The sequence below is a fragment of the Myxine glutinosa genome, unplaced genomic scaffold (genome assembly GCF_964187855.1).
Source record: "Myxine glutinosa unplaced genomic scaffold, kmMyxGlut1.1 SCAFFOLD_775, whole genome shotgun sequence".
Taxonomy (NCBI): Eukaryota; Metazoa; Chordata; class Myxini; order Myxiniformes; family Myxinidae; genus Myxine; species Myxine glutinosa.
Genome location: NW_027616870.1, coordinates 104079 through 130000, shown reverse-complemented (window position 1 = coordinate 130000; position 25922 = coordinate 104079). Strand labels below are relative to the sequence as shown.

The following is a 25922-nucleotide window of genomic DNA, read 5'->3' as shown; positions in this document are numbered from 1 at the left end:
TGGCGGGATGGCCCAAAGCCTTATCTGATCGGACGGCCTACACGGAGTTTTTAATGACTCGACCCACAAACACAAACAAGCAAAATCCACAATACAAGAATGAAATGCTAAAATAGAGGATTTAATGAAAATAATCGTGAGGCAATTAAAATGAGTGTGAGATAAAAAATAAAAAAAAACATTTCCTAATTTGAGACGTCTCCATCAGACTCGTATACAAACACAAGGAAATTTTAAATAAAAATAAATGATGTTTCTGCCGGCCGGCGCGTAACTCTGGTCTCAACAAGGGGGCTTGGCGTTCGTTGCCTGCAAACCACCACGTGGGAAGCGCACCAACAAATGGTGCCAAAAAACGCCCAGGCATGAACAAGCTGCCAACCGGCCCTTCCTCGCTTCCACCGCCAAATGATACGCAGCTCTCTCCTCCCCCGAAAAGCACCACAGTCAACAACACCCCCTCCTCCGACGTTGCAAAACTTCCAAAGCTCCGACACGTCTCATCACCAGCGCACCCGAAACAATAGTGCCCGCTCGAGCCGAGAGCCAGAATGAGAGAGTGCAAGATTATGGATTCTTCCTCGTTGGGGGGAGGAGTCTATTATGTTGGTTGTTAATTAGCCCTGGCGGCGTTGTGAGCGAATGAGTCCATTGCATCGCTGTTGTCGTTTGATGGGCTTTTTAATTGTAATAAAGACAGAGGGAAGATCACAGGCGGCAAATTACGCACTGGGTAATTAATCTTTAAGCCCTATAATTAATTAGCACAAAGCCACGCTCCTTATGGCGATATGCAAACGCTCTTCCCAGACAGATGGTCTACTTACTACATCGAAATTCTTCACGGCATATGGAGCATTCTAAACCTACACGATTCTAACTTTCCTAAGGTATTTCATTACCTACCCCCACAAACGTAACAATATATATATTAGGTTCGATCTGAGAATGAATGACCTGTATTAAAGAAGATCTGCGTGCAGACTCACAAACATATAATGATTAAAATAGCGTTCCCCCTTCAGGTGAGGCTAGCATATCACCTGCACAGCCCCTTTTATGGGTCCTTCCTTTTGCACCTCCTCTTCTTCTTCTTCATTTTCATCATCACTCTCAAAGAGGAAGTAGTCTCCGCTGTGTATCACTGCACACAAGTCGTGATGAGGAGACGTGAAGGTAAACACGGTGCTTTGATTATAGTTTACTTCTGGCATACGACTCAGAATGATTGTTTCCAAAGAGAAAAAATGAATCAACCAAAGGAAGGAAAAAAACCCTGTCACTATTAATTACTGAGGAGCAAGGCAAGACTTTGGGATGGGCGAGGGGTATTATGATCAGCGGGATGCAACATGGACACATGATCCGACGTGTGCAGTCAGGGATGTATGGAGGGAAGTTAGCCGAACAGGCCGAGCCGCAGTGAAGACTCACTATGTGCATGATCACCATGCCAGCGCGCCCACCAGCGCTTGTGCATGTCTGGCTCTTGTCCTTCATCTGTGGAAACGTCAGAAGGTGGTGAGGTGAGTCCGCATGTATAAATAAATATAGAAAGCATAGAATAAACAGGAGATGAAGCTAAATAAGTGACGCACAAGCACAATGAAGAGAAAGAGAGGCCGAGCCAATGAGCATCGATTGACATCGACATCCAAATTAGACGTCCAGTAAACCCGGCAAAATTGTCCCCCGGTTTTTTAAAGTGATAAAATAACCCGCAACCCCAAATCATGGCTTTGAAAGGTGAAATTTGTGTCACCAAAAGAGTCATACAATGAAATGTCTAAAGGATAAGGAATTGACCTCCTAAGCAAGGTGTTGTGGGTTTCAATGCCAACTGAGATGCCATGTCTTTCAACCAGCCTCGGCGATGAGCGTCCGCTCCGAGACTGTGACGTCGGAGGTTCAAACCCCGTCAGAGTCATTCATACCAAAGACCTAAAAAAGGTACGTTCTGCTTATCTGCTTGACGCTCAGCACTTTAAAATATACAGCTCTGACAAACAATCATAACCTGACATTTTCTGGGCCTAATAGCCTCTTGTGTCAAAGTTAATTTTGATTTTAGGCTTATGACATCCAACTTGTAAAATTTAATGATGACTGGGCACTGCCATCTTTTTTAGAGGTTTATCCTAAACATCGCGTATGTGTACGATGGCAGAGTTGTCTCGGCGTCACCTGGCTCACTCACTTTGGACCTGGTTGGAGTCCTTAGGGTCTCCACACCTTCTACCTGTCTGTGACTGTGATGGTCTGGGTGCGCACCGGTGGGGCATGAGTTCTAATGGGTGATGGGTGTTATTGATATTGTTTACATGTTCGCACGTGTAAACAGTGCACAGGCCACCATTTGGTGCTAATGACCAAAATGTTGGGTAACCGATGCGTGTCTAAGATTATGAAACAACCCCCGCTTTGGTGTCATGGTCTCGGTGTCACAATAACGCATCGGTTCATATGGGAGAGAGGTACGTTCTGCTTATCTGCTTGACAGGGGGTGGGCAAAGATGGGTGGGCAAAGATGGGCGGGCAAAGATTTTGGAAAAAGAAAATAATTTAAATATGGAGGTTGTTTGGGTCCCAAGGAAAGAAAGATTTTGAAGAGGGTGATAAGAGGAAAGAAATATTTTGGGATGTTTGGAGAAAACCTTTGTCTCTAGAAAAATGAAGGGCTGAGCATATTTGGCTAGAGTACAGGCCAAACCTTGTGATTGGATGCTGGTCGATTGTGTGGAGGTTTCTGTCTTCTCTTGGTGTTGTGTCCAACCCTGAGACTTAGTTCTTCTGATCTTCTCCTGCCCCATTTTTATTTTTCTCATCCTGAAAATAACAAAAGGACACACGAAACAAAGACCTTATGTTGGATTGAACACTAGTTTGAGATGTAGTAATCAGATGCATAGTGCTGTGACCTGTTTATATAGAAAGATGTTTTGACTGACCTCACATGGTAAATCCTCAGTACAATGAGCTCCTACAAAAGGGGGCATTATAAGAGAAGACCCTCTTAGGACCGTGAGAGAAGAAAGCAAAATTACCCCTTCTGATCCGCTTCCTCTTCGCCTTGAACCAATGCCATTTACCACAACCTGGTGCAATGCCATTTACCACAACCTGGTGCAATAGACAGACAATCCCCCTCTGCAGGTGCTGCCAGAGGGGGGGGGGGAGGTAGGAGGGGTGAGGTAGGGAGTGGGGGGAGTGGAAGGGGGAGGGGTGTGTGAGGTGAGGGGAGAGGAAGGGGAAAGATATACTACATATACATCTTTTGGGTTTTGGGGGTTGGGGGCGTCTTTTGGGTTTTGGGGGTTGGGGGCGGGGGGGTGGTGGGAGGTGGCTTTGACAGGCCTCTCCGTTTTGGGGGAGGAGGGGGAAGGGAAGCAGGAAAAATATACCCGTGAAAAGAGTGCTTTAACCTCAGTGTTGTCCAGGTAAAAGTGTTGGATTTAGGCTGTATGACTTTTAACAAATGATGCTATGGTAGAATACAGACTTGGAAATATGTAATAAGTAATATAGCATGCCCCCCCCCCCCCCCACACAGAGGAGTCCAGGGGCATGCTCCCTCCCCCCACAGGCGTCCAGCGGCATGCCCCCCCCCCCCCCAACATGGGAGTCTAGGGGCATGCCTCCCCACTCCCCACCCCATCGTTTTTGAAAATTTTATGTAAAAATATGTGTTTGGGGATGATCTTGTCCAAACTGTAACAAAAGAACCATGCAAATAAATAAAAAAAGATTTTTTAGGGAAATTTGTGTTTTATTTAACTTGAACATCCATTGCTGGAAAGATTATTTTCAGTTCGTACAGAATTTTATTATCATAAAACAAATGAATATCGTGAAAAATAAAGTCACTCGAGCATGAAGGGGTTATTATACTGTTGCGGATATGGGATTTGCATCCATCCATATCCGCTTGTAAATATTCCCCTATTTCCTCAATACTTCCCAACTATCCCCAATCCCCCATTCCCTAGTCCCATTTTCTGTAAACAACACTCTGTAGACCCGACCTCCCCCTATTTCCCCCATTAAATGTCGTGCCCAGGTTCACCGCATCTCATGTAAGACAACTATAGGACATCTTGTTAGTTATTCTTAGTCTATGTCAGTTAAGGACTTGTTTCCATTAATTCTGACCCTTCGTTGCACCAGAATGTGATTGTATGGCACCGTTAGGAAGTTTAGGACCTCCCAATACCTCCCCGCAGCTCTTCCTCACGGTTCAGCAACAACAACAACAACAACAGCAACGGCAGCGGCGGGCGCGGGGAGTGCGCGTCCTCACTCCGGCTTGGTTGGTAGGGGGGTGTTGGGAGGGCACCAGGCCTCCCCAACGAGCCACCATCGAACATGTGCTTGACGGGGTTAACAAACAGGGGCTCCCTGTCGGCCCCTCGTCAAGGGCGGAGCCCGGTAATCCCCGCACCCAATGGAAGCGGCGGACCGGCCCCCCAGTTGGGGCGGAACCAACCAGCCGAGGGCGTGTCACTCCTCGTTGAGCATGCGCAAGAGAGGGAGTGGTGACGTCAGATGCGCGCTGAGCTTGGAGCAAGCAAGACGTACCCTCCGAGCGCTGTGAGGCCTCCCCGCATCTTCTGGACTGGACCGTGCTTTATCCTGTCCCCGAGCCAAGGTGCACCCTGTGCCATCGAACTACCTGTCCCTCCCTGCCATCAATCCCTGTGTAAGTCAGCCTTGTTCCGTTTGTCTGTGGTCTGTCCGGGAATAGATAAGATTGTATTTAAGTGCCCATCTCTTCTGTGTCTTTTACCTCACTCTGCCGTGTAATCTACCCCCTTTTCTCCACCACTGTAATTATACCCTCCTCCGGAGGTCTTGAGAACTGTACCCCTTGCGTCGTTTCCTCTTTCCCAGTCGTCGTGTCCTTTCTATCATTGATTTGGCATAGCGCGATTTGGTCAACGTCTGGGTGGAATCGGGGTCTAGTCGGGGAATAACTGTTCGGTCGCGGCAATACCACCGCTCGGTAAATAACATCTAAACCGCGTCCGTAACAATACATTAGCACGTGTGTTATTGAGATATCCTGTGTTACTGTTCTTTATATTTAATAATTGCTGTTCTTTTCTTACAATTTATCATTTTAGTATGATATATGGACAATGCCAAAAAGCTGTAGTTCAATTCTGCAGAAACAGACATTTAACAGGGCATACCATGCACAAATTTCCAACAGCTGTGGATTTGAAACGGCAGTGGGTGCAGTTCGTACATGTGAAATGAGTGAACTTAAGGCTCGGATCATCCAGAGGAAGAAAGCTCTGATGAGAGCCGACCACCAACTAATCTTGCTGAAACCGAACTGTCCCATTACCATCGTGCAGATGGTGTGAAGGCAAAGGGAGTGGCAGAAAATGTCAAAAAGAAGAAGCTTCTCACTGTTTTTTCAGCAGGTTCACAGACTTCTGCTCGGCCTCCATTCTCGCCTTGACGGCTTTAATGATGCTGGCTTGGAAAAGCTCGGCTCCCCTGCATCAGCACAAACAGGAGCGATGTGCTCGCAGCAGCAACAGCAAAAACTATCATAGCATTTTAAACTTTTTACTCCAACGACGATCCACCGTGTGGGTGGAAAAGGTGCATGCTGCATGTATGAGAAGTGTTATGATTTATGGGAGCGAGACTTGGGTAATGAATGTAGAGCAGCAACGAAGGCTGGAAAGGGTGGAAATGCGAATGGTTTGGTGGATGTGCGCAGTATCGTTGAGAGAGAGGAAGACAAATGATAAATTGCGAAAGATGATGGGAATAGAGCCTGTGATTGATGCTGTGAAGAGAAACAGGTTGAGATGGTTTGGTCATGTGTTGAGGAAGGATGAAAGTGCCTGGTTGAAAAGAGTGATGGGAATAAATGTAGAAGGAAGTAGAGGACGGGGAAGACCGAGAAAGACTTGGCTAAAGATGGTGGAAGAAGAAATGCGGGCAAGGGGGTTAACAAGGGGAGATGCAGAAAATAGATCAAAATGGAGAAGATTGTCATGGGGACCGCAAGGCTATCCCCCACTCTAGCAGGGAAAATGGCTTTAAATTGCCTGTTGTTGTTGTTGTTGTTGTTGTCGATCCGCCACCAACTTCAAACCAAGTCTCACACCAAGTCCAACATATAGCTGTGCTGTGGTGCTAGACTCGGCGTGGGTGATACTAAACCACTCACCGCAAAGCGAGCAGAGTTGAGGCCCGGAGATCAGCGACAACATAGCTGAAGTACGACGAGAGAAAGACACGACGCTGCAGGAGGAGGAACATGAGACAAACAGCATCCCAGGCGATACTGGGCTCATTATGAGGTAATTCACATTCAGTGTTCTCTTCTTCAAGGTCTAAGGGCAAAAGGGAAAAAAGAAAGGAGGAACATGAAAGGAATACAAGTAAACTGAAACCACCAACAAAAAGTTTCTTTAATTTCAAAGAGAGTTTTCCATGATCACAACTGGTTGGTTAATGCATCATTGTTCTCTCTGAAAAGATTATTGAGACATAAGCAGGTGAAGGATATTTTTTTAAAAGAAGCATTTATGATGGTAAGTGTTCCAATGGCATGCGGAAGTTTAAAAACATTATTACAAAGTAGAAGAAGAAGAGTAAGGAGTAAAGGATGTTGTCAAAAAGTCTCACTGTAGCCTGGGACAGAGCAGTCGAGGCTGAACAGCTGAATGAACCAGCAATGTCTTTGCCCCAATTCTTTGAGGTAAACGCAGGCCCCAACCTGAGAGAACAAATCACGAATGAAGAAGAAACTACAAAAAACAATCCGCCATCATCAGGTTCATCATCACCTATAAACACTTTAATTTTCTCCATGGCCGTGGTGGCCTCGAGTGGTGAGGACACTGGCCTGGTTGCAGGTTCAAATTCTACTGAAGGCAGCAGCTTCACAGATTTGGATTCAAAGCTTCTGAAAACCATGCGCGCACCATGGCAATTACCATGTTACTATGGAGCGTTGGTTAAAAGCCCAGCCGGCTAACTAATGACCTCAAGTGAGGCGTGCAATCTTGATGTTCTACAATGTCCAGTTTAAGTGTGATGCGATTCCGCACATTGCGGTTTACTCTTGATGTCATCAGGGCAACTTGGACAGTCGCTAAATTGTTACGGATGAAAATGTAACGCTACCCAAATTCCTCATCACCGAATACGAAAAGATAAAGTAAAATCCGCACGGCGACGTCATTGGTTTGCATCACCATGAAGCATTTCGTACCGAGAGGATGTTACGCACAGTGATGACCAAGACCGTGTATGCGATGAGGTAATCCCAAAGGCGGAGCAGCTGATGTAGGGGCTTGAGAAGGAGGTGTCCACCAAACAGCAGGAAGTAAAAGCAAGCGACAAAATACAAGATGCAAGTTGCACTGACACGTGTTGTTCCGGTGATGAAAATGACGATGAGGCTGAGCCAGAACAGGTGAGCAAAAACACCGACCTTTATCATGTCCAGGTAGGACCTATATGGAGGGAATGGAATAAACACAAAGAGGTCAGAGGTCAGCTATTGTTAAACGTGGAAGGAAATGTAACCAATATAGTGCACTTTGCTTCAAATGTCAGAAAGAAGACAATACAATAGACATAACCGATTAACTTACAGGTGTTTTTCAAACTGAACGGTCAATGATAAAACGACCTCAAAACAAATACCTTTCAACGCGAGACAATAATCCGAGTACCTTTTTTATGGAGTATCGAAATAACCACCTGCTACCAAGATGACAAAACAGTCATGTAGAATTATCTTACTATAATTCACCAAATGTCTGTCTGTCCGTTCCCAGGTACCGCAAAAACGGCTGAACCAATCGCAACGAAATTTTGGGTGGGTAATCCTGGGACCCCCTGGAGTAAAATAGGCCATATTATTTTCACAATTTTTTTCCAATTTTCCAGTTTTTCCAAACACGATGGAATAATATTTACCGATATGAACAGCGATGTGGCTTTTATTGAAATTCTACACATACTGTTTAGATTTTGATGATTTGCGTGTGATATGATTTAACGGATGTTTATATGAATCGTTTAAAATAAAAAAAGCCTCAATTTCTGATATTTTTCCTTTTCATTTTGGCCTCCCAATTGAAGCCCCGCCCATAGGGGCGGGTACCGTTGCTAGTAATAACAAATAAACAATCATGCAGGTAAAGAAAAAGCAGAGCAAAAGACAAACTGCGAACGCACAACAAAACCAACTTTCAACCAGAGGGCAGAAGATGAAAAATCGAATCCATTATCCACGCTCGCACACTCCTTTAGTCTTTGTATAAAGACAGCGATGGTTACATGACATCATTGCCAAAGGCAACACACAGGTGGTCAAACAATGTCGAACATCTTTGATCGTGAGACTTCATGAGCTTGTGTTGCGAAAACAAAAGAAAACCTGTCGTCTGAAACAGCGTTTGTCTGTAATGGCGAATTAAATATTTAGGGGAGCCAATAGCGGACATAATTTGTTACTTGCCGACAGTACAAGAAGTTGGGGATGAAGAGGCTCGTTGGTCTGATGCTGATCTCCCTGTGACCCATGTTATGATAACGGTGATCACGTGCATCAAGACTTTGATCACGATGCGGATCGAGTGCCTGTTCGTCGTTACTCCCAGCACGGGCCAGGATTTCACTCTGTTGTTCATCCTTGAACACCTGCTGCTGCAGCACCGCGCACAGGAGCAGCAGGAAGTCATCTAGAGAGGGTTAGGAATCACAAAGAAAGATCACGATGAACAGAGCCTCGCCTCGTACAATCGACCTCGCCAGTCAACACGAGGTTTGTCTTATTCCCGAAAAGTTATCAAATTTCTCTATGCCTGCTCTCAAAACTATTCACTGAGAAATATGTATCTGGAAGAGGACATATGGAAGGAAGAGGTGGGGAATACAAAGAGACGACCATGATGAGGAGGAGAAGGAGAAGACTTTCCAACGTACTCATGAGCAGCATAGCATTTGGTGGTGAGAGGTAGTCGGGCAGGAAAAGCCACTTGATCAACCTGGAGTTGAGCTTTCCTCCACCCCAGGGGTACTCTGCAAACACCGAGAAACAGGAAAACATTCGAGTTTTATTTGTTTATTATAATTAGCACAGAGAAGCATTATGCAAACAGACAAGAGCAAGCATATCATATTAAACAAAACAATTTTACTGATATTGAGTGTAGGAAATCCATTATGTTTCACGTGTTTGGGACAGATGGCCACATTTGTTGGTTTTTTGGGGGGTTCATTCTGCCTTCTGGGTTGCACTCCTGGTTCTGTATTGCCTGCTAGAGGGTACCGCCAGAGTCGGTGTTCCCACAAGCTTTCCGCCAGAAAGCTAGAGGCCCGAACCTGGGTGTAGCGCTGGGAAGCTGTCTCATCATCCAGCACATAATCTCGGGCCCAGAAAGATAGAGGCCCAAACCTGGGTGTAGAGCTGGGAAGCTGTCTCATCATCCGGCACATCATCTCGGGCCCAGAAAGCTAGAGGGCCGAACCTGGGTGTAGTGCTGGGAAGCTGTCTCATCATCCAGCACATAATCTCGGGCCCAGAAAGCTAGAGGGCCGAACCTGGGTGTAGTGCTGGGAAGCTGTCTCATCATCCAGCACATAATCTCGGGCCCAGAAAGATAGAGGCCCAAACCTGGGTGTAGTGCTGGGAAGCTGTCTCATCATCCGGCACATAATCTCGGGCCCAGAAAGCTAGAGGGCCGAACCTGGGTGTAGTGCTGGGAAGCTGTCTCATCATCCGGCACATAATCTCGGGCCCAGAAAGCTAGAGGCCGAACCCGGGCGTAGTGCTGGGAAGCTGTCTCATCATCCGGCACATCATCTCGGGCCCAGAAAGCTGGAGGCCCAAACACGGGTGTAGCGTTGGGAAGCTGTCTCATCATCATCCGGCACATAATCTCGGGCCCACACATAATCTCGGGCCCAGAAAGCTAGAGGCCCGAACCCGGGTGTAGCGCTGGGAAGCCGTCTCATCATCCGGCACGTAATCTCGGGCCCAGAATTCTAGAGGCCCGAACCCGGGTGTAGCGCTGGGAAGCCGTCTCATCATCCGGCACATAATCTAGGGCCCAGAAATCTAGAGGCCGAACCCGGGTGTAGCGCTGGGAAGCTGTCTCATCATCCGACGCATAATCTCGGGTGCCCTTCTCTGGCAGTTCGTGACTGGAGCCTCCCAGAACACAGGATTCCAAGGAGCGGGGACCATTACGAGGCCACTAGTTGGCGCCATCTGAAGGTTCCTTGTTCATTCGTACAATCGTACAGTTCCTTGAAGCACCTCACCCCCTATTTATTTTACTATGGTCCAATTATCTGCGGCACCCCCATCCTGATTTTATTTTCCCATCTTCTTTTTTGTTTTTCCACTCAGCGGGCCACTCCTTGTTTTGGGGCGCGACATTTCCACTGTGGTGTTAATTAAAAAAGGAGAGTCACAACTCTGAGTGAAGATCAAATCAATGAAGACACAAAGTCACAGCGAACATGCAATGCGATATTACGGAAGCCATATTTATAGACTACATGCCTGGAGGTACAAGCATAACCTCGTAGCGTTACAAACAGGACGGCACACTGATACCATCGGAGCAGAAATCTTCCAGACATCAGAAGACCTTCCATCTGAGCCACAATGTGTGAACCTATGAGAAGATAGGTTTTTCTGCACTTGGTGGTATACCTTTACATAAGGTGCCAGTACATTATCAGGCAACAAGCAAATAAAACAAAACACATGGGATTGTATTCCAGCATCATAATCCATGTGCTCAAATGGGAACGCCAAACGGGGCAACCCAAAGTCTGAGAATATCAGAGACCATTACACAAAGAATGCAGACTCGGTGCTCTAACGGTCTCCTTGCATTCCACATCAGACATTTTGTTCGTCCTTTAAAGGATAACCTTCATGGATGTTTTGAGGATATCATTTTTGTTAGGAATGCAAATCGAGCTGTTAATGATTTTCTTTTTTCATCGTCATGTCATCCATTATATACTTTGCTGGAAACTTTCTTGCCAGTTTGGAACAACGCTAACCTTCTCTTGGCTCTTCCACCAGAAGAATTTCTGTCATTTAGGAATACAAATAATTATTTATTAGCTAAAGGGAATAATCAAATAACTGAGAAAAAAAAGACCGACAGTCTAACAACGGCATAGCCGGGCTGGGATCTGCTGAGTGGGAGGATCTGCTGTCCCTCTGTCATGTGACCAGATCATCAGCTCTGATTGGTGAACGTTTGTGAGGGACATACATACATACACCGAATGGACAACAACAACAACAACAACATGCATTTTAAGGCCATTTTCCCTGCTACAGCGGGGGTTAGCCTTGCGGTCCCCATGACAATCTTCTCCATTTTGCCCTATTTTCTGCATCTTTCCTTGTTAACCCCCTTGCCCGCATTTCTTCTTCCACCATCTTTAGCCAAGTGGACAGAAATACACCAGATGGACAGAAAAACGCTATTCCAGATGGCATTGCCCTAGGGCTGCTGAACCACGTGACCGATGACATCATTTTTTTTTTCTCTCCCAATTTATCCCTAGATCACGGTGAAGAAATTTCATACTGATTGGATCAAGCGTTCTACTTGTCGATTTATGACGTCATCGTTAACATATGTTATTCCTCATGGGGAGTACTTTACAATGAGCCACCTTTCCATTCTTTCTATGGAGCGGTTTCAGATATAGAGGTGCAAAGTTTTTCTTTTTACAAGATGGCGCATGTACCACGTGACCTATGACATCATATTTATCAAGAAAAATTCCACAGGATGAGGTGCTCCTATGGTGAATATATCGTGTCAATCGGACCAACGGTTGCAGAGAAAGCGATTTTTAAAGGGAATAAACCTGCAAAATGCCGGCGGAATGAACATGCATACATACATACAGTGCATTCAGAAAGTATTCAGACCCCTTCACTTTTTTCACATTTTGTTATGTTGCAGCCTTATGCTGAAATCGTTTAAATTCATTTTTTCCCTCATCAATCTACACTCAATACCGCATAATGACAAAGAGAAAACAGGATTTTAGAAAGTTTTGCAAATTTATTAAAAAGAAGAAACTGAAATATCACATTTACATAAGTATTCATACCTTTTGCTATGACACTTGAAATTTAGCTCAGGTTCCTCCCATTTCTCTTGATCATCTTTGAGATGTTTCTACACCTTGATTGGAGTCCACCTGTGGTAAATTCAATTGATTGGACATGATTTGGAAAGGCACACACCTGTCTATATAAGGTCTCACAGCTGACGATGCATATCAGAGCAAAAACCAAGCCATGAGGTCGAAGGAACTGCCTGCGGAGCTCAGAGACAGGATTGTGTCGAGGCACAGATCTGCGGAAGCCTACAAAAAAATCTCTGCTGCATTGAAGGTTCCCAAGAGCACAGTGGCCTCCATAATTCTTAAATGGAAGAAGTTTGGAACAACCAGGACTCTTCTGGAGCTGGCCGCCCGGTCAAACTGAGCAATCGGGAGAGAAGGGCCTTGGTAAGAGAGGTGACCAAGAACCCGATGGTCACTCTGGCTAGCTCCAGAGATCCTGTGTGGAGATGGGAGAAACTTCCAGAAGGACAACCATCACTGCAACACTCCACCGATCTGGGCTTTATGGCAGAGTGGCCAGACGGAAGCCTCTCCTCAGTGAAAGACACATGAAAGCCCGCTTGGAGTTTGCAAAAAAGCACCTAAAGGACTCTCAGACTGTGAGAAACAAGATTCTGTGGTCTGATGAAACCAAGATTGAACTGTTTGGCTTCCGTCTGGCCACTCTGCCATATAGCCCAGATCGGTGGAGTGTTGTCATGGGAAGCTGTCTCATCAGTCAGGCACCTGAGCTAAATTTCAAGTGTCATAGCAAAGGGTCTGAATACTTATGTAAATGTGATATTTCAGTTTTTTCTTTTTAATAAATTTGCAAAACTTTCTAAAATCCTGTTTTCTCTTTGTCATTATGGGGTATTGAGTGCAGATTGATGAGGGGAAAAATGAATTTAAACGATTTCAGCATAAGGCTGCAACATAACAAAATGTGAAAAAGTGAAGGGGTCTGAATACTTTCTGAATGCATGTACATACATTGCCCTATGGGCTACACTGTAAAAATTCGAAATTATGGAAGTCATTGCTTTCAGGGTAGCTCTTGCACTTGTTCACCCCCTGGGACATGTTCCACAGGAAGAGTCAGCGAGTCTCACCTTTGCACAGTGTGGGTGGAGCACCGACACAAAAGAAATACTGAAGCAGCAACAGGACGGCCAATATTCTGCAATACTTGGGCCAAAGGGCCGCGATGGCTCGTCGTCTGCGACACAAGACGGCCACCAGCAGGCACAGGCTGTGTATAACCGCCATGCAGTCCATCCTTTGGCCGATTACATTTACCACCAGCATGAAGCACACCTGTCGAGGTAAAACGTACACCGGTTTTAAATGCTGTCGAGTTTTCACACCATGTGGTCAAATCCACTGTGAGTCACTACCACAAATCGTACTGCGTCTCATTTCCCTGTTTCTAATCTTGAGGGCCTATTGTGCTTTGATTCTTTATTATTATTTGCTTTTCCATAATTATTTTATGCATCTCCTCCTAGTCCCCTTTGGTTGGGAGCATGCATGCCTCTTCATTTCAGGTGAAACTGGCGTGGACTGAAAATGCCATTCTCGTGCAAATCCAGCAGAATATTGACAAATGGGGAATGCCGTCCATTTAAGGGCATTGACTTAGCCGTATAGGCCTTCCAGCTGATTCCATAACCATATAAATTGGTTATCTTTTGCAGTCGAAGATGGCTATATACATGAAATGTAAATTTGAAAATGAACAGTCAGGCTGATCAATCTCGAAGAACAACACAGGGTCTACAAATTACGTTTTTCAGGAAAGACTTGAGGGAGTCCTTAAAGCGACTTTTGGGGCTCTGTGGGAACTCTAGCATGACTTCACGTCTCCATCGATAATCTTGGGTAGACGCTCATCAGAGACCCCGGTGATGTGGCCTGCTCATCTCAGCTGGGCTATCATCAGTAGTTTGGATGCTTGGCATATCTACCCAAGTAAGGACTTCCATATCAGCAACTTATCTTGCCATTTCATCCTTAGCAGTTACCTCAAGCAACACATGTGAAAGTGCTTCAACTTGTTGCTGCGTCTATCGTACCCTGTCCATGTTTCTCAAGCATACAACAGAGTTGGTAACATGGTTGCCTTGCATACCTTCAGTTTTTCAGATTGATACCTCTGCAGTCCCAGAGTTGTGCGCAGAGTCCTCCAACAGCTACACTAGCTTTTACCATCCTGACTTTGATTTCATAGTCGAGGTGAATGAATGCCAAACTTTGCCATGTTCTTCCAGAGGTCCTCTCTGGTGATGGGGTTAAAAGCTTTTGCCAGGTAGATGGAGGTGATATAGAGACTAGAGTTTCACTCCTGACATTTCTCTTGAAGTTGGCGAGCTGCAAACACCACATCGACTTTTCCTTGGCCTTCCTTAAGCCATGCTGACTTTCCGGTAAGAGCTTCATGTTGACGTGCTGTATTCAACGATTCTGCACAATTCCTGAGAGGACTTTTTCAGGTGTTGACAACAGTGAGATGCCTCAGTGGTTATCATAGACGTGGTGATTTCCTTTCTGATTGTACAGGTGGACAATGGAGGCATCCTTGTATTCCTATGGTAATACTTCCCATCTCCACATTGACTGGATGAGTTCCATCAATTTTTCAAGCATATGTGAAATGCCGGCTTTGTAGAACCCTGTTGGTATCACATCTGCTCCTTTGGGGTTTGAGAGAAGTCTGATGGCCCAGTTTCTGTCAGAGTGGGAGATCTGCAAGTAACATGTTGATTTTGATTTGGGGAAGATGACTGATTGCTTCTTCACTAATGGTTGACAGGCCGGTTGAGAACAACGATGAAGTGTGCTGCCCATCTCTCTAGAATATTGTTCTCGTCTGTGAGCAGAGTTGTGCCATCAGCTCCGAGGATTGGGGATGTTCAGAATAACTTAGGCCGGTAGATTGTGCTGAGGGCATCATAGAATCTCTACATGTCATTTCTGTCTGCGTACGACTGGATCTTGTCTGCAATGTTGCTCAGCCATTAGTCTTGCATCTCCCTGAGTTTGCACTGGACTGTCATGCAAATGTTGTCGAAAGCCGTTTTCTTGGGAGTTGAGGTGTTGTCATTCAGGTAGGCCTTATATAGAAGCGTCATTGTCATTAAACCAGTCTTGGTGTTCACATATTGTAAGGCTAACAGTTGATGGGGTTTCATTTACTGAATGTCCAAATGAAGCCCGGTTTTCTTCAATATCTTGGGAGTCAAGGTGGAATGATTCCAGTTGGCTGCTCAATTCTTCAATAAAGGCCTGTTGAATGCTTTCTTGCATTAGTCTGGAGATATTCAGTTTCTACATACTCAGTCCGTGGCTACAACGTCTCGTGTATCCATACTTGCTGCTTCATCACACGCCCATCACCACGGGAGTTAAGAGGGGTCTGACGGATGTTGATATGACTTGCGTGCGAGTTGCATTCAAGTGAGGATGAGTTACACGACATAACCCTCACTCTATCGTCCAGGCACACTATAGTCCAAACCACCTTCAGAGGCCATTTTCCCCCGCAGAGCGGGGGTTGGTCTTTTTTGGGCACCTTGGTCCTCTTTTTGAAGCAATGTTTTATGGCCGGATGGCCTTCCTGCCGCCAACCCTGTTAGTCGCCTCTTGCGACACACACGGAATTACCAGTGAGCTGGTACTCAATTTGCCAATCTCAGAAGGATGACAGGCTGAGTCAACCCCCCTGGTGTTAATTCAGCGATCGACCGGGATTTGGACCCAGGATCCTAGGATCCCAAGCTGGCACCCTAACCGCTAAGCCAACACCAGGCTCTATAGTCCGATGCAAGAAAAAGTTAAGATGACTAGAGACAAGTCTGAGTGCGGTGGATGGCTGTCAGCTCTTTATGCACCTGAACTGAAGCCCTGGAGCTGTCCACACAGCTCTCGTCAAGCCGCCTCATCATCTGAGAGAGTGAGTACATCTGTTCAACCTCATGGTCGACCAGAATTGACTTCAGCTGAGAGGGAGCTGGGCGTAGCTTACCTCTCAGCAGAATAGATACATGCGGTAACATCTACTGTTATCATGGTAGCAGACAACCGTAGGAGAAATGTATAATCACAGTGTATAAACCGTTTATCTTTCCATTATAATTTCCCTACAAACACAGGACGACATTGTTATCTCAACATTGGTTCTCCGAAGTGGGAGTGTTCCAATATCCCTGCCTACTCACCTCCAATCCAAACTTGTAAAAGGTAAAGTTCACAAAGTACTTGATGCAGGGTAGCAATCCTGAATCCAGGCTGGATCGCTTTGTATTTTGGAACAGAGTGCCCGGTGCAGGCGGAGGTTCGTGCAGTTTCGAGAGGCACAGTGTTTGGCGCCGGGTGACCATCACTTCCAGCAGCAAGACAGCCAGAACCAGCAGGTGGTCCTGGAGGTAAATCGGTGCAAGGGAGGACAGTTGTGTTAAAAGTAAATAAAGGTTGTAATAGCAGTAGGGGTTTGAACTGAAACCGAGAGAGAACAGGAAGTACAAGCAAACAGATAGAGATTGGGGTTCTGGCGGAGATGATCCACGAACCTTGATATACCAGAACACATTCACCGGGATGTCATGGCTCTGTTGCCGAAGACCCCACCAAGTGGCTGAGTCTACAGGCTCAATGATTAGTCTTGAATGATTTCCCGTTGAATTAATGACTTTCTGGTCACCAGGAAAAAGGTCCACAAGTTAATAACCATGACATCACCCATTTTGGCTGCATGTACTGAACGAGCTGACCATGCGTGGCAAATGCTTTTCATCATTAACAGCAAGACTGAGTGTTTTTTTGTGCTCTATAGTACTATAATCCCTCCATTAAACCCCAAATGATATTAAGGGAGTTGGAATGGGGGTGGAGGGAATGGGGATGGAGGGAATGGGGGTGGAGGGATTGGGGGTGCGGGGGGGGGGGGGGGGGTGGGGAGGGGTTGACATTCACATATTAAAATGCCAGGGCATCAAAAAGTGGTGGTCATTGAAGATGAAGGCTGTCACAAGAGATTTTGGAGAACTTCTTACCAGACATTGCAGCATGTTGGGCTGCACCACCTTTAGCTGGTAGACCATCTTGGCAACAATGATCACTGATGTCCAGACTGTAGATATACTGGAAGCGTAAGGTCTGAAGTGGGTGTAGGGCAACGCTATGGTCCAGCACACCACGAAGACACAGTTCAAGAGGGAAACCTGAATCCGATACCAAAACACAGGAGGTATCATCAGGTTTGAGCGCTTGGTTGCTACAGTCACGTGAAAAAGTAAGTACACCCCATGTAAAGTTTTGACTTTTTCAACATATTTCAACATACAGCTATTTGATCTTCATTTCAACAATATTGAGAGATAAAGGTGATATAATATAACAAATATCATGAAACATTTACATTTTGTAGTCCATTGTATAATTTAAATAAACATAAATGCAAATTTTGCATGTGGAAAAAGAAAGTACACCCCTACATTTATCACTACTTCAAATACCTAAAATTAGAATCAGGTGCACCAGCCCAGGTGCAAATGATTAGAACATCGTTAGAGAGGATCTTGGAGGAACCTGTCTTATTTAAACCTGACATTTCGTTTGGTTTGCTCTTTGTAGTTGAAGTGTGCGGCATCAGCATGCCTACATCAAAAGAGCTCTCTGAGGCCTTCAGAAAGAAGGTTATCGATGCCTACGATTCTGGGAAGGGATTTAAAAAGATCTCCAAACAATTTGAAATCAATCATTCGACTGTCCGGAAGATCATCGACAAGTGGAGAAGATTCCAAACAACTGCCAACTTGTTCAGGCCAGGCCGCCCCAGCAAGTTCAGCCCGAGAGCAGACCGCAAGATGCTGAAATAAGTCTCTAAGAACCCCAGAATGTCATCACGGGACCTACAGGTAGCTCTTGCCACTGTTGATGTCAAAGTGCACGAGTCTACCATTAGAAAGAGGCTGCACATATTTGATCTACATGGGAGGTGTGAATGAATGAATGAATGATCGTTTTGAGGCCATTTTCCCCGCTAGAGCGGGGGTTGGCCTTGCGGGCCCCATGACAATCATGGTTCCCTGTTTTGAGGTGATGTTTTTATGGCCGGATGCCCTTCCTGATGCCAACCCTTGGTCACGCTCTTACGATGCGCAGAGATACGGTGTACCTATTCTAAATCGGGGTACACACCGTGATCATTCATCCCAGCAAGCTGGTACTCAATTTGCTGACCTCGGAAGGATGACGGGCTGAGTCAACCCCCCTGGTGTTAATTCAGCGATCGACCGGGATTCGAACCCAGGATCCTAGGATCCCAAGTCGGCACCCTAACCACTAAGCCAACACAAGGCTGTGCCAGGAGGTGTGCCAGGAGGAAACCTTTGCTATCCAGAAAGAACATCAGTGCAAGAATAAAGTTTGCCAAAGAACACCGAGACGGAACAATGTGCTCTGGACAGATGAATCAAAGGTAGAGCTATTTGGCCACAGTACCAGAAGACATATTTGGCGAAAACCAAAGACAGCATTTGATCACAAGAACCTGATACCAACTGTAAAGCATGGTTGGTGGAAATATTATGGTTTAGGGCAGCTTTGCTGCATCAGGGCTTGGGCAGCTCACCATCATATAATCCACGATGAATTCTTCATTGAACCAGAGGGTGCTTGAGGATAATGTGAGGCCATCTGTCGGAAGTTGAAGCTCAACCAAAGGCGGACCTTGCAACATGACAATGACCCTAAACATACCAGTAAATCCACCAAGGAATGGCTGAAAAGAAAGAAATGGAGGGTTCTGGAATGGCCAAGTCAAAGCCCGGATCTAAATCCCATCGAGATGTTGTGGGGGGATTTGAAACGAGCTGTGCATGCAAGAAACCCCTCAAACATCGCACAGCTGAAAGAATTCTGCATGGAGGAGTGGGCAAAAATTTCTCCCAGTCGATGTCAGAGACTGGTAGACAGTTATAAGAAACGCCTACTTGAGGTTGTTTCTGCCAAAGGGGGCAATACCACCTATTACAGCCAAGGGTGTACTTACTTTTTCCACATGCAAAATTTGCATTTATGTTTATTTAAATTATACAATGGACTACAAAATGTAAATGTTTCATGATATTTGTTATATTATATCACCTTTATCTATCAATATTGTTGAAATGAAGATCAAATAGCTGTATGTTGAAATATGTTGAAAAAGTCAAAACTTTACATGGGGTGTCCTTACTTTTTCACGTGACTGTATGTGCAGATGCTCTGTCCAACATGGTCGAATTAATGTATCAATTGACATTTTTAGGGTTGAGAAACCACGGCAGGACATTCGATGAATGAGGTTTCATTTTAGCGTGCAAAATTCATACAAAGCAGTAGATTACATCCCAGATGATCGACATAGACCAGAAAATAATTGGGTGTGATGTCATGTGATTAATGAACATAACAAATCAGAGTGATTAAACAACAAACACCAAAATATGTTGAAGACAAGAGAAATGTTACAGATAATGCTGGATGCACACAAACATATGATGATAATGATAACCATTCATTTTTGCACTGTCACGATGCAGCTTCTTTGGTTATTGGGCACAATCCTGGACGGGTCGCCACTCCGACGCAGCATACCCGAGCGGCTCATTCATCCCAGCAAGCTGGTACTCAATTTGCCGACCTCGGAAGGATTACAGGCCGAGTCAACTCCCCTGGTGTTAATTCAACGATCGACCGGGATTCAAACTCAGGATCCTAGGATCCCAAGCCAGCACCCTAACCGCTAAGCAAACACCAGGCTTAGACAAATATATATATATATATATATATATATATATATATATATATATATATATATATATATATATATATATATATATATATATATATATATATATATATATATATATATATGTGTGTATATATATTGTTACGGTCCACGGATTAGATGTTATTTTGACCGAGCGGTGGTGTAACCGCGGCCGAACAGTTATTCCCCGACTAAAACCCGATTCACCCAAAACGTTGGCCGTATCGCGCCACCGCTATTCAATCGGGAAAAGACTAAGACGACACGGATGTGAAGAAAAGGAAGACTAAGGCAAAGAAAGGTTTGAAATACAATTACTATTTATTACTATTTACAGGCTCAAAGTAACCAAGGAGAAGGAAAGATACGAAAATAATATACAAAAGCTTTTAGAGACACAGGGAAAATACTAGCTTATCTAACAGGCTTACTTACTACCCAGGACAGAACAAACAAAGACACTGACTCACGCGGGGAATTGCAGAGTGGATTGCTGGAAGGAGGTGTGTGGCTGGAGGGGGAGGACAGCACGGAGCTGGCTGGAGCTTGATCCCGCACGGGACGTCGGGCTGGACCTCGACGGCCGCTGATGCCACCGAGCCTGTCGTGTGTGCGGAGTCACGGGTCGGAGCTGCTTGGTGGAGCCGACGCGCTGGTGGGGGGTCTGGCGTGACGGGTTCTCTCCTCTCTCTTTCTTTTGTCCAACCACTCTTTCTCCAACGCAACCCAACGCAACCACTCAACGCAACCACTGACCACCCCTGACGACCAACTCAGCTCTTGTCATGGACCTCTCTACGCGCTCTTGCTCTGACGACCCAGCTCTTTCCTTTGTACTCGTCTCTCGGACTCCCTCTGCTTGTCTCCCTCTCGTCTGCCCTTGGGGGCTTCCCGTGGCGGGTTATATAGGCCCCGCCCCTCAACCTTTGCGAACCTCCCCCAAACGCTCTTCCTCCGCCCTCTCAAACCAAACCCCTCGTGCTCGGTTGGTTGTTCGGGGCTGGCTCACTCCTCCCCTCTATGACGAGGTGGAGACACGCCCTTCTTTTCCGACCCTGCCTCGTGGTCAATGGCGGCAATTGGAGGGGATGTAATTGGCAATGGCAATTGAGGCCTGGCAATGACGAAAGGGGAAATGGAGGTTTTGGGAATGGGAATGAAGGGAATCTACTCTTATTTCACTCGGTGCAATGGAGTATTTAGATTAATGGGAGACACAGCCTTACCCTAAGACACATAATAAGATATAAGCTACTGAACAAGGGTTTTATCGGGTCCTGCAATGTGGTGTTTATGGAATAACTACCGAGACGCCCTTTTTATCTTTACACAACTCCGGAGGCAGGAGGCGCAGAATAAACAATAATAATAATAAAGCATACAATAAAAAAATTACAGTCCTCATATCCGCAACACTGCACCCTCCTCCTCTTAGGCACGTCCCGGGCCTACAACTTTTATTTAGTGTGACACGTAGGTGTAGTTCCCTCTACTTTTAACCTGACCCTGAGTGCGACAGTTTTAAAACATAAATAAATGTGTCCTGCTGCTCCATTGCACCCTGCCTAACAGACTTACGCCCACAGTTAACCGAATTGCGGAATGGTCTTCAAACTATACATTGACGGTGGGGAGCATTATTTACAGTTGACACTACTTTTATTTACAAGACTAACCCAGGACCTGTAATTGTTCTTTCTGGGGGGGAGACAGTCTGCTCTGCATCGACGCACCATGAAAGCACCCAAAAACGCATCAATACACCCTAAAGCACAAATCGGTGCAGTCACCACAGTTCATCAGTGTTCATGAAAATAAAAACAACAACCCCTAACCCTGCAGGTGATCTCTTGCTCTTCGGCTCCCTCTGCTGGCTATTATTATTTCTTCCAGTTGTTGTCATTTTCCTTTGCTGGCGGCCTATTTGTATTAAAACTTGCACCCAACGTGTCCCTTTTATTTATTTATGGCCCACCAGGCCGACGACGTGTGGTTCACCTGTGGGGCATCGGTGCCCTGTGGCCAAGGTCCGCCAGCAAGATTTCGGGCCCTCATGGTCGGTTCCAGCAGAGGGGCCATGCCCCAACCAATGGGGTCCATAAGTGGTGCTCGGCCACAGACATGTGGTCCATCATGTGGTGCATCGATGCAGACAGCTGGTTCTGAGAGTTCCGGGCGCACAATGGCCAACTCACGCACGCTCCCCTCGGCGCCCAATGGCGCACAGGTCATGTGGGAAACAAAAGGGGGGAGAGACAGATCAGCGAGGGGTAAGGTCACAAGGGTACACATCAATAAGGCAATGCAAGGTGAAATGCGTACGGAGGGCGAAGTGAGAAAGCTCGTCCCTACCGTACGTCACACCCCCTGTCACCTACACTACCCTTGCCCTTACCTCATATGTACAAAAGCTACACCTTTACAAATTCGTCGCTACTGTCACGTCTCCCCATTTTTCCTTATTCCAAATTCGTCTCCACTATCCCTCTACTTCAAAATTTGCCATCACCCAATTCATCATCAATCCTCATAAGGAGGAGGAGATGGAACAACAAGCACAATGTCACACCCACGTCATGATGCGTCTCACATCCAAAACATTTGCACATAAAAAATAATTAAACATGGCATGGTGCGGAGTACCTGTCACCTCAGGTGAGTGGATGCAGATGGTGCGAGGAGATCCTTCATCCTATCTACCCTCTAAATGACTTTAACACACTTTACATTACCCGGGGTCTTTCCCTGCCAATCCATTGGCCAACTTACACTATGGGTTCTAAAAACCAATTCCCATTGACCAAACTGTGGTGCTTCTCAATTTGGGGTCTCACTCCCCCGATTCATCTCCCGGTGCCCTTGCACAATTTCTGGGCTGTGACGTGTAGCTCTCCCAGCAGGTCTACCCACCTGCACACCTCCACCACTGTAGTTGCCACCCGAGCTTACCTAGCTCCTCACCCTAACCTATCTAATTGGGGAAGGCCCCTCCTGGCTCTGTCACCCCTTGGTGCCCTCTGGCACTGGGCTACCCGGGTCCGTCCTCCGGATCCTCGGGCCCCATCCACAACAACTCTACCAGCTCCCAGAGCCCACCTGCGGCCTCACCTGGCCGACATCCTCACAGTGGTGGAGTGCCCAAACCAACTACACACACTAACAGGCTACACGCCCAGCCATTTCCACAACACTAATGCACCCATCCAAACATCATTCTTCCACCCGCACCACAGATGCCAATATCCAACCACAATTTACCTATACCCTCTACCTAACACTTACACTACCCGCCCCGGGTATTCGTGATGGGGGTCCACTCTTCCCCCCATTCACACCTTCGCACCATCCACTCCACTCCACAATTTCCACCATACTCACTCCACGACCATCCATTCCAATACTCCATATACTCCACACTACCATTTATTCCATACACCTGTTCCTCATACCTGTTGTTGCACACCTGTGCACTCACACCTGGTGCCACCTGCACCCTCCTCCTCTTCCTGGACCAGTTGGTCAACACAACACACATCACCATCACCATCACTCAAACAATGCTCCATACACCTGTTCAGTTGCACACCTGTGCAATCACACCTGTTCAATCACACCTGTTCAATCCTCACACACTGCTCAATACACTTGAATACACCTCCAACACTCACACGGCATCATCTCATCTCACTACTCCCCTCTGAAACTTGCGCCTCCCAGTCGTCCCTTTAAACTATTGCGCTACCTCGTCATTATAATCCACACTAATCTACCTGCGTCCCCAGCTACCTGTCCAATGTAGCTACCTAACCTTAACGTTACCTATTGTCATTTTCGCTAGATCCCTACACACGATATATCCTAACCCACCCTCGGCGAGCTTACACTGCCATAAACCCCATAAACTAGTGCTCCTTTGCCTCCCCCGTGGTGTGAGGGATGACAGAGTTGCCATCCCACCACATCGGGGAGGTCCCACTATCAATTTTGCTCGTCCAAATTCAACAAATCAAAAATTTTCTATCCCAAAATTTCGAATCCAAAAACACTCTCAGTATCACCATCATCACCGTCCACTCACTAGTGCCTCTCGGTGCGCCAATTCACTTCCACAGCCCGTCTTCGTAAAGCCGAGCAATGAATGCGGGTTGTTTGGTGCCGGCGGCTGGATGCGTCCCGCATTCGGTGCAGGGACGGGGGGCTTACCCGGGCCGAGATCCCACGCACCACCTCGGCACGGAGCCATCCCATGGCCCGATCTCGACCTGCCGGAAAGCCTCAACAAAAGTGGTCGCCATGACGACCCTTCCTATCGGGCTGCCCGTTCCGCCTAGCGGAGCACGGACGCGGCCGTTCCAAGCGATGCCCAGCGTGGATCGCGTACGGCGGTCCTTTCGAACCCGCCGTGGTTCGGATCCCCGCTGGTCCTCGCGGCACGCGAAGCTGCCCGACGCGCACCGGGGGCCCGATTCAGCTAAATGTCGTTCTAACCGCTAACCCGGTTACCGTCGATGCCTCACCTGCATGCTTACACGCATACGCTACCCCTTTCTTGCTCATACATCCAGCTTTTCCCATGCTCCTCGTCGTACCTTCTCTTACACCCCTCGGTACACTCATTCCGCTCACAGACTTGGTCACACACCTGACCACCGAACACCTTTGCACACACTCGTCGCTCGCACACCTCACCAACACACCTCTTCGCGCCCCCTCCTCGGTCACCTCCTCTGTGACAATCACAGGTGTGCTCTCACTCGCACACCCAACCACGTGCCTCACGACCAACTCAAGTGTGCATTCCCACACACGCTCTACCATTCCAGGTGTGCATCCTTCCATTCCAGGTGTACATCCTCGCTCACCTGTCACAACCAACTCACGCTCCGTGTCACTCTCACTACTTTCACCACCACTCTTGACAGCGCACTCACCCTTACTCTTGACAGCGCACTCTTTCCTCATGCACCTGTCCGTTACACACCTTTCTCACGCATCCTCTTGCGCACACTCTTTTGTTACTTCCTCCGTAACACTCCTCACTACGCGCTTCCATGTGCTACCTCGCACACGCGCTACGACCGGCTCACTCTCGACAGCACACTCACTCCTTGGCGCGCACTTTTTCCTCACACACCCCATGGTCGGACATTCTCGCACACCTCTTCCTTCGCACACCAAACCTGTCGCACACTTCACCAACGGCCTCTCACGAACACCCGGGTCCACAACAACCCCCAAGCCGACTGAAGCTCCCCTCACATCATGTACATTTCCACGTATATCACCACTCACCTTGGCGCCTCGTCTCCGCACCTCCTTCGCCACCTGCAAACTCTTTATTTGGTTAGTAAGCACACCATTATGAGTTGAGCACCGACCTTGTACATATTCCATCACCTCCTCCTGTATTTCTCTTTTAGTTTCTGTCCGTCTCTTTTTAATTTCACTCACCTCTTCTTCCACTTCCTCTAATTATTGCTTCACCTCTTTTATTTCCCGGTGCGTCTCCTCAAGTTGGTCCTCTAAGGCTATTTTGACCGTTTCTATGTGCGTCCTCACTTGCCGGTCCTTCGTCTCCATTACCTCTGTCACCTCGTCCAACCTCATTGTCAGTCCCTCACGTACCATCTGACATTGCCTCTGTGTCGCTATTAAGTCGTCCTTGATGTCTCTTTGTGTCGCTTTTAACCCTCCTAGTACCGCAGTGTTCTTTTGTACCTGCTCCACTAACTCCGTCTGTCCCACTGTCAGCTGTTCTACTCCCTTCGTCAGACCCTCTATGTCCCCCTGTAACCTAGCCGTATTATTCCTCACCTCTTTCTCCATACGCTTTTCACCTCGCTTTACCTCCTCGCGTACCCCCGAGACCTCCTCACTTCCACCTCGTCGTATCTCCCCTTTCATCTCCTCCCTCTCTCTTGTAGATGCCACCCTCATCTGTCCCAATTCATCCCTCTGAGCATCCAGTTTGGTTTCTACC

General features: G+C 46.8%; 1 protein-coding gene across 1 annotated transcript in view; it reads right to left on the bottom strand.

Moving 5' to 3' along the window:
* LOC137428324 (piezo-type mechanosensitive ion channel component 2) overlaps positions 1–25922 on the bottom strand; it is a gene marked incomplete at its 3' end in the record, with an annotated part of 148446 nt that overhangs the window by 46408 nt on the left and 76116 nt on the right. Inside the window, exons 17-29 of the mRNA XM_078768965.1 lie at positions 17181–17348; positions 16698–16820; positions 16347–16547; positions 13242–13446; positions 8962–9057; positions 8495–8717; positions 7238–7481; positions 6649–6739; positions 6188–6353; positions 5413–5502; positions 2711–2826; positions 1435–1500; positions 1044–1144 (exon numbers count right to left, since the gene is read on the bottom strand). Of these exons, the coding sequence (XP_078625091.1) occupies positions 1044–1144; positions 1435–1500; positions 2711–2826; positions 5413–5502; positions 6188–6353; positions 6649–6739; positions 7238–7481; positions 8495–8717; positions 8962–9057; positions 13242–13446; positions 16347–16547; positions 16698–16820; positions 17181–17348 (1890 nt within the window). The remainder of the gene's footprint in view (positions 1–1043; positions 1145–1434; positions 1501–2710; positions 2827–5412; positions 5503–6187; positions 6354–6648; positions 6740–7237; positions 7482–8494; positions 8718–8961; positions 9058–13241; positions 13447–16346; positions 16548–16697; positions 16821–17180; positions 17349–25922) is intronic.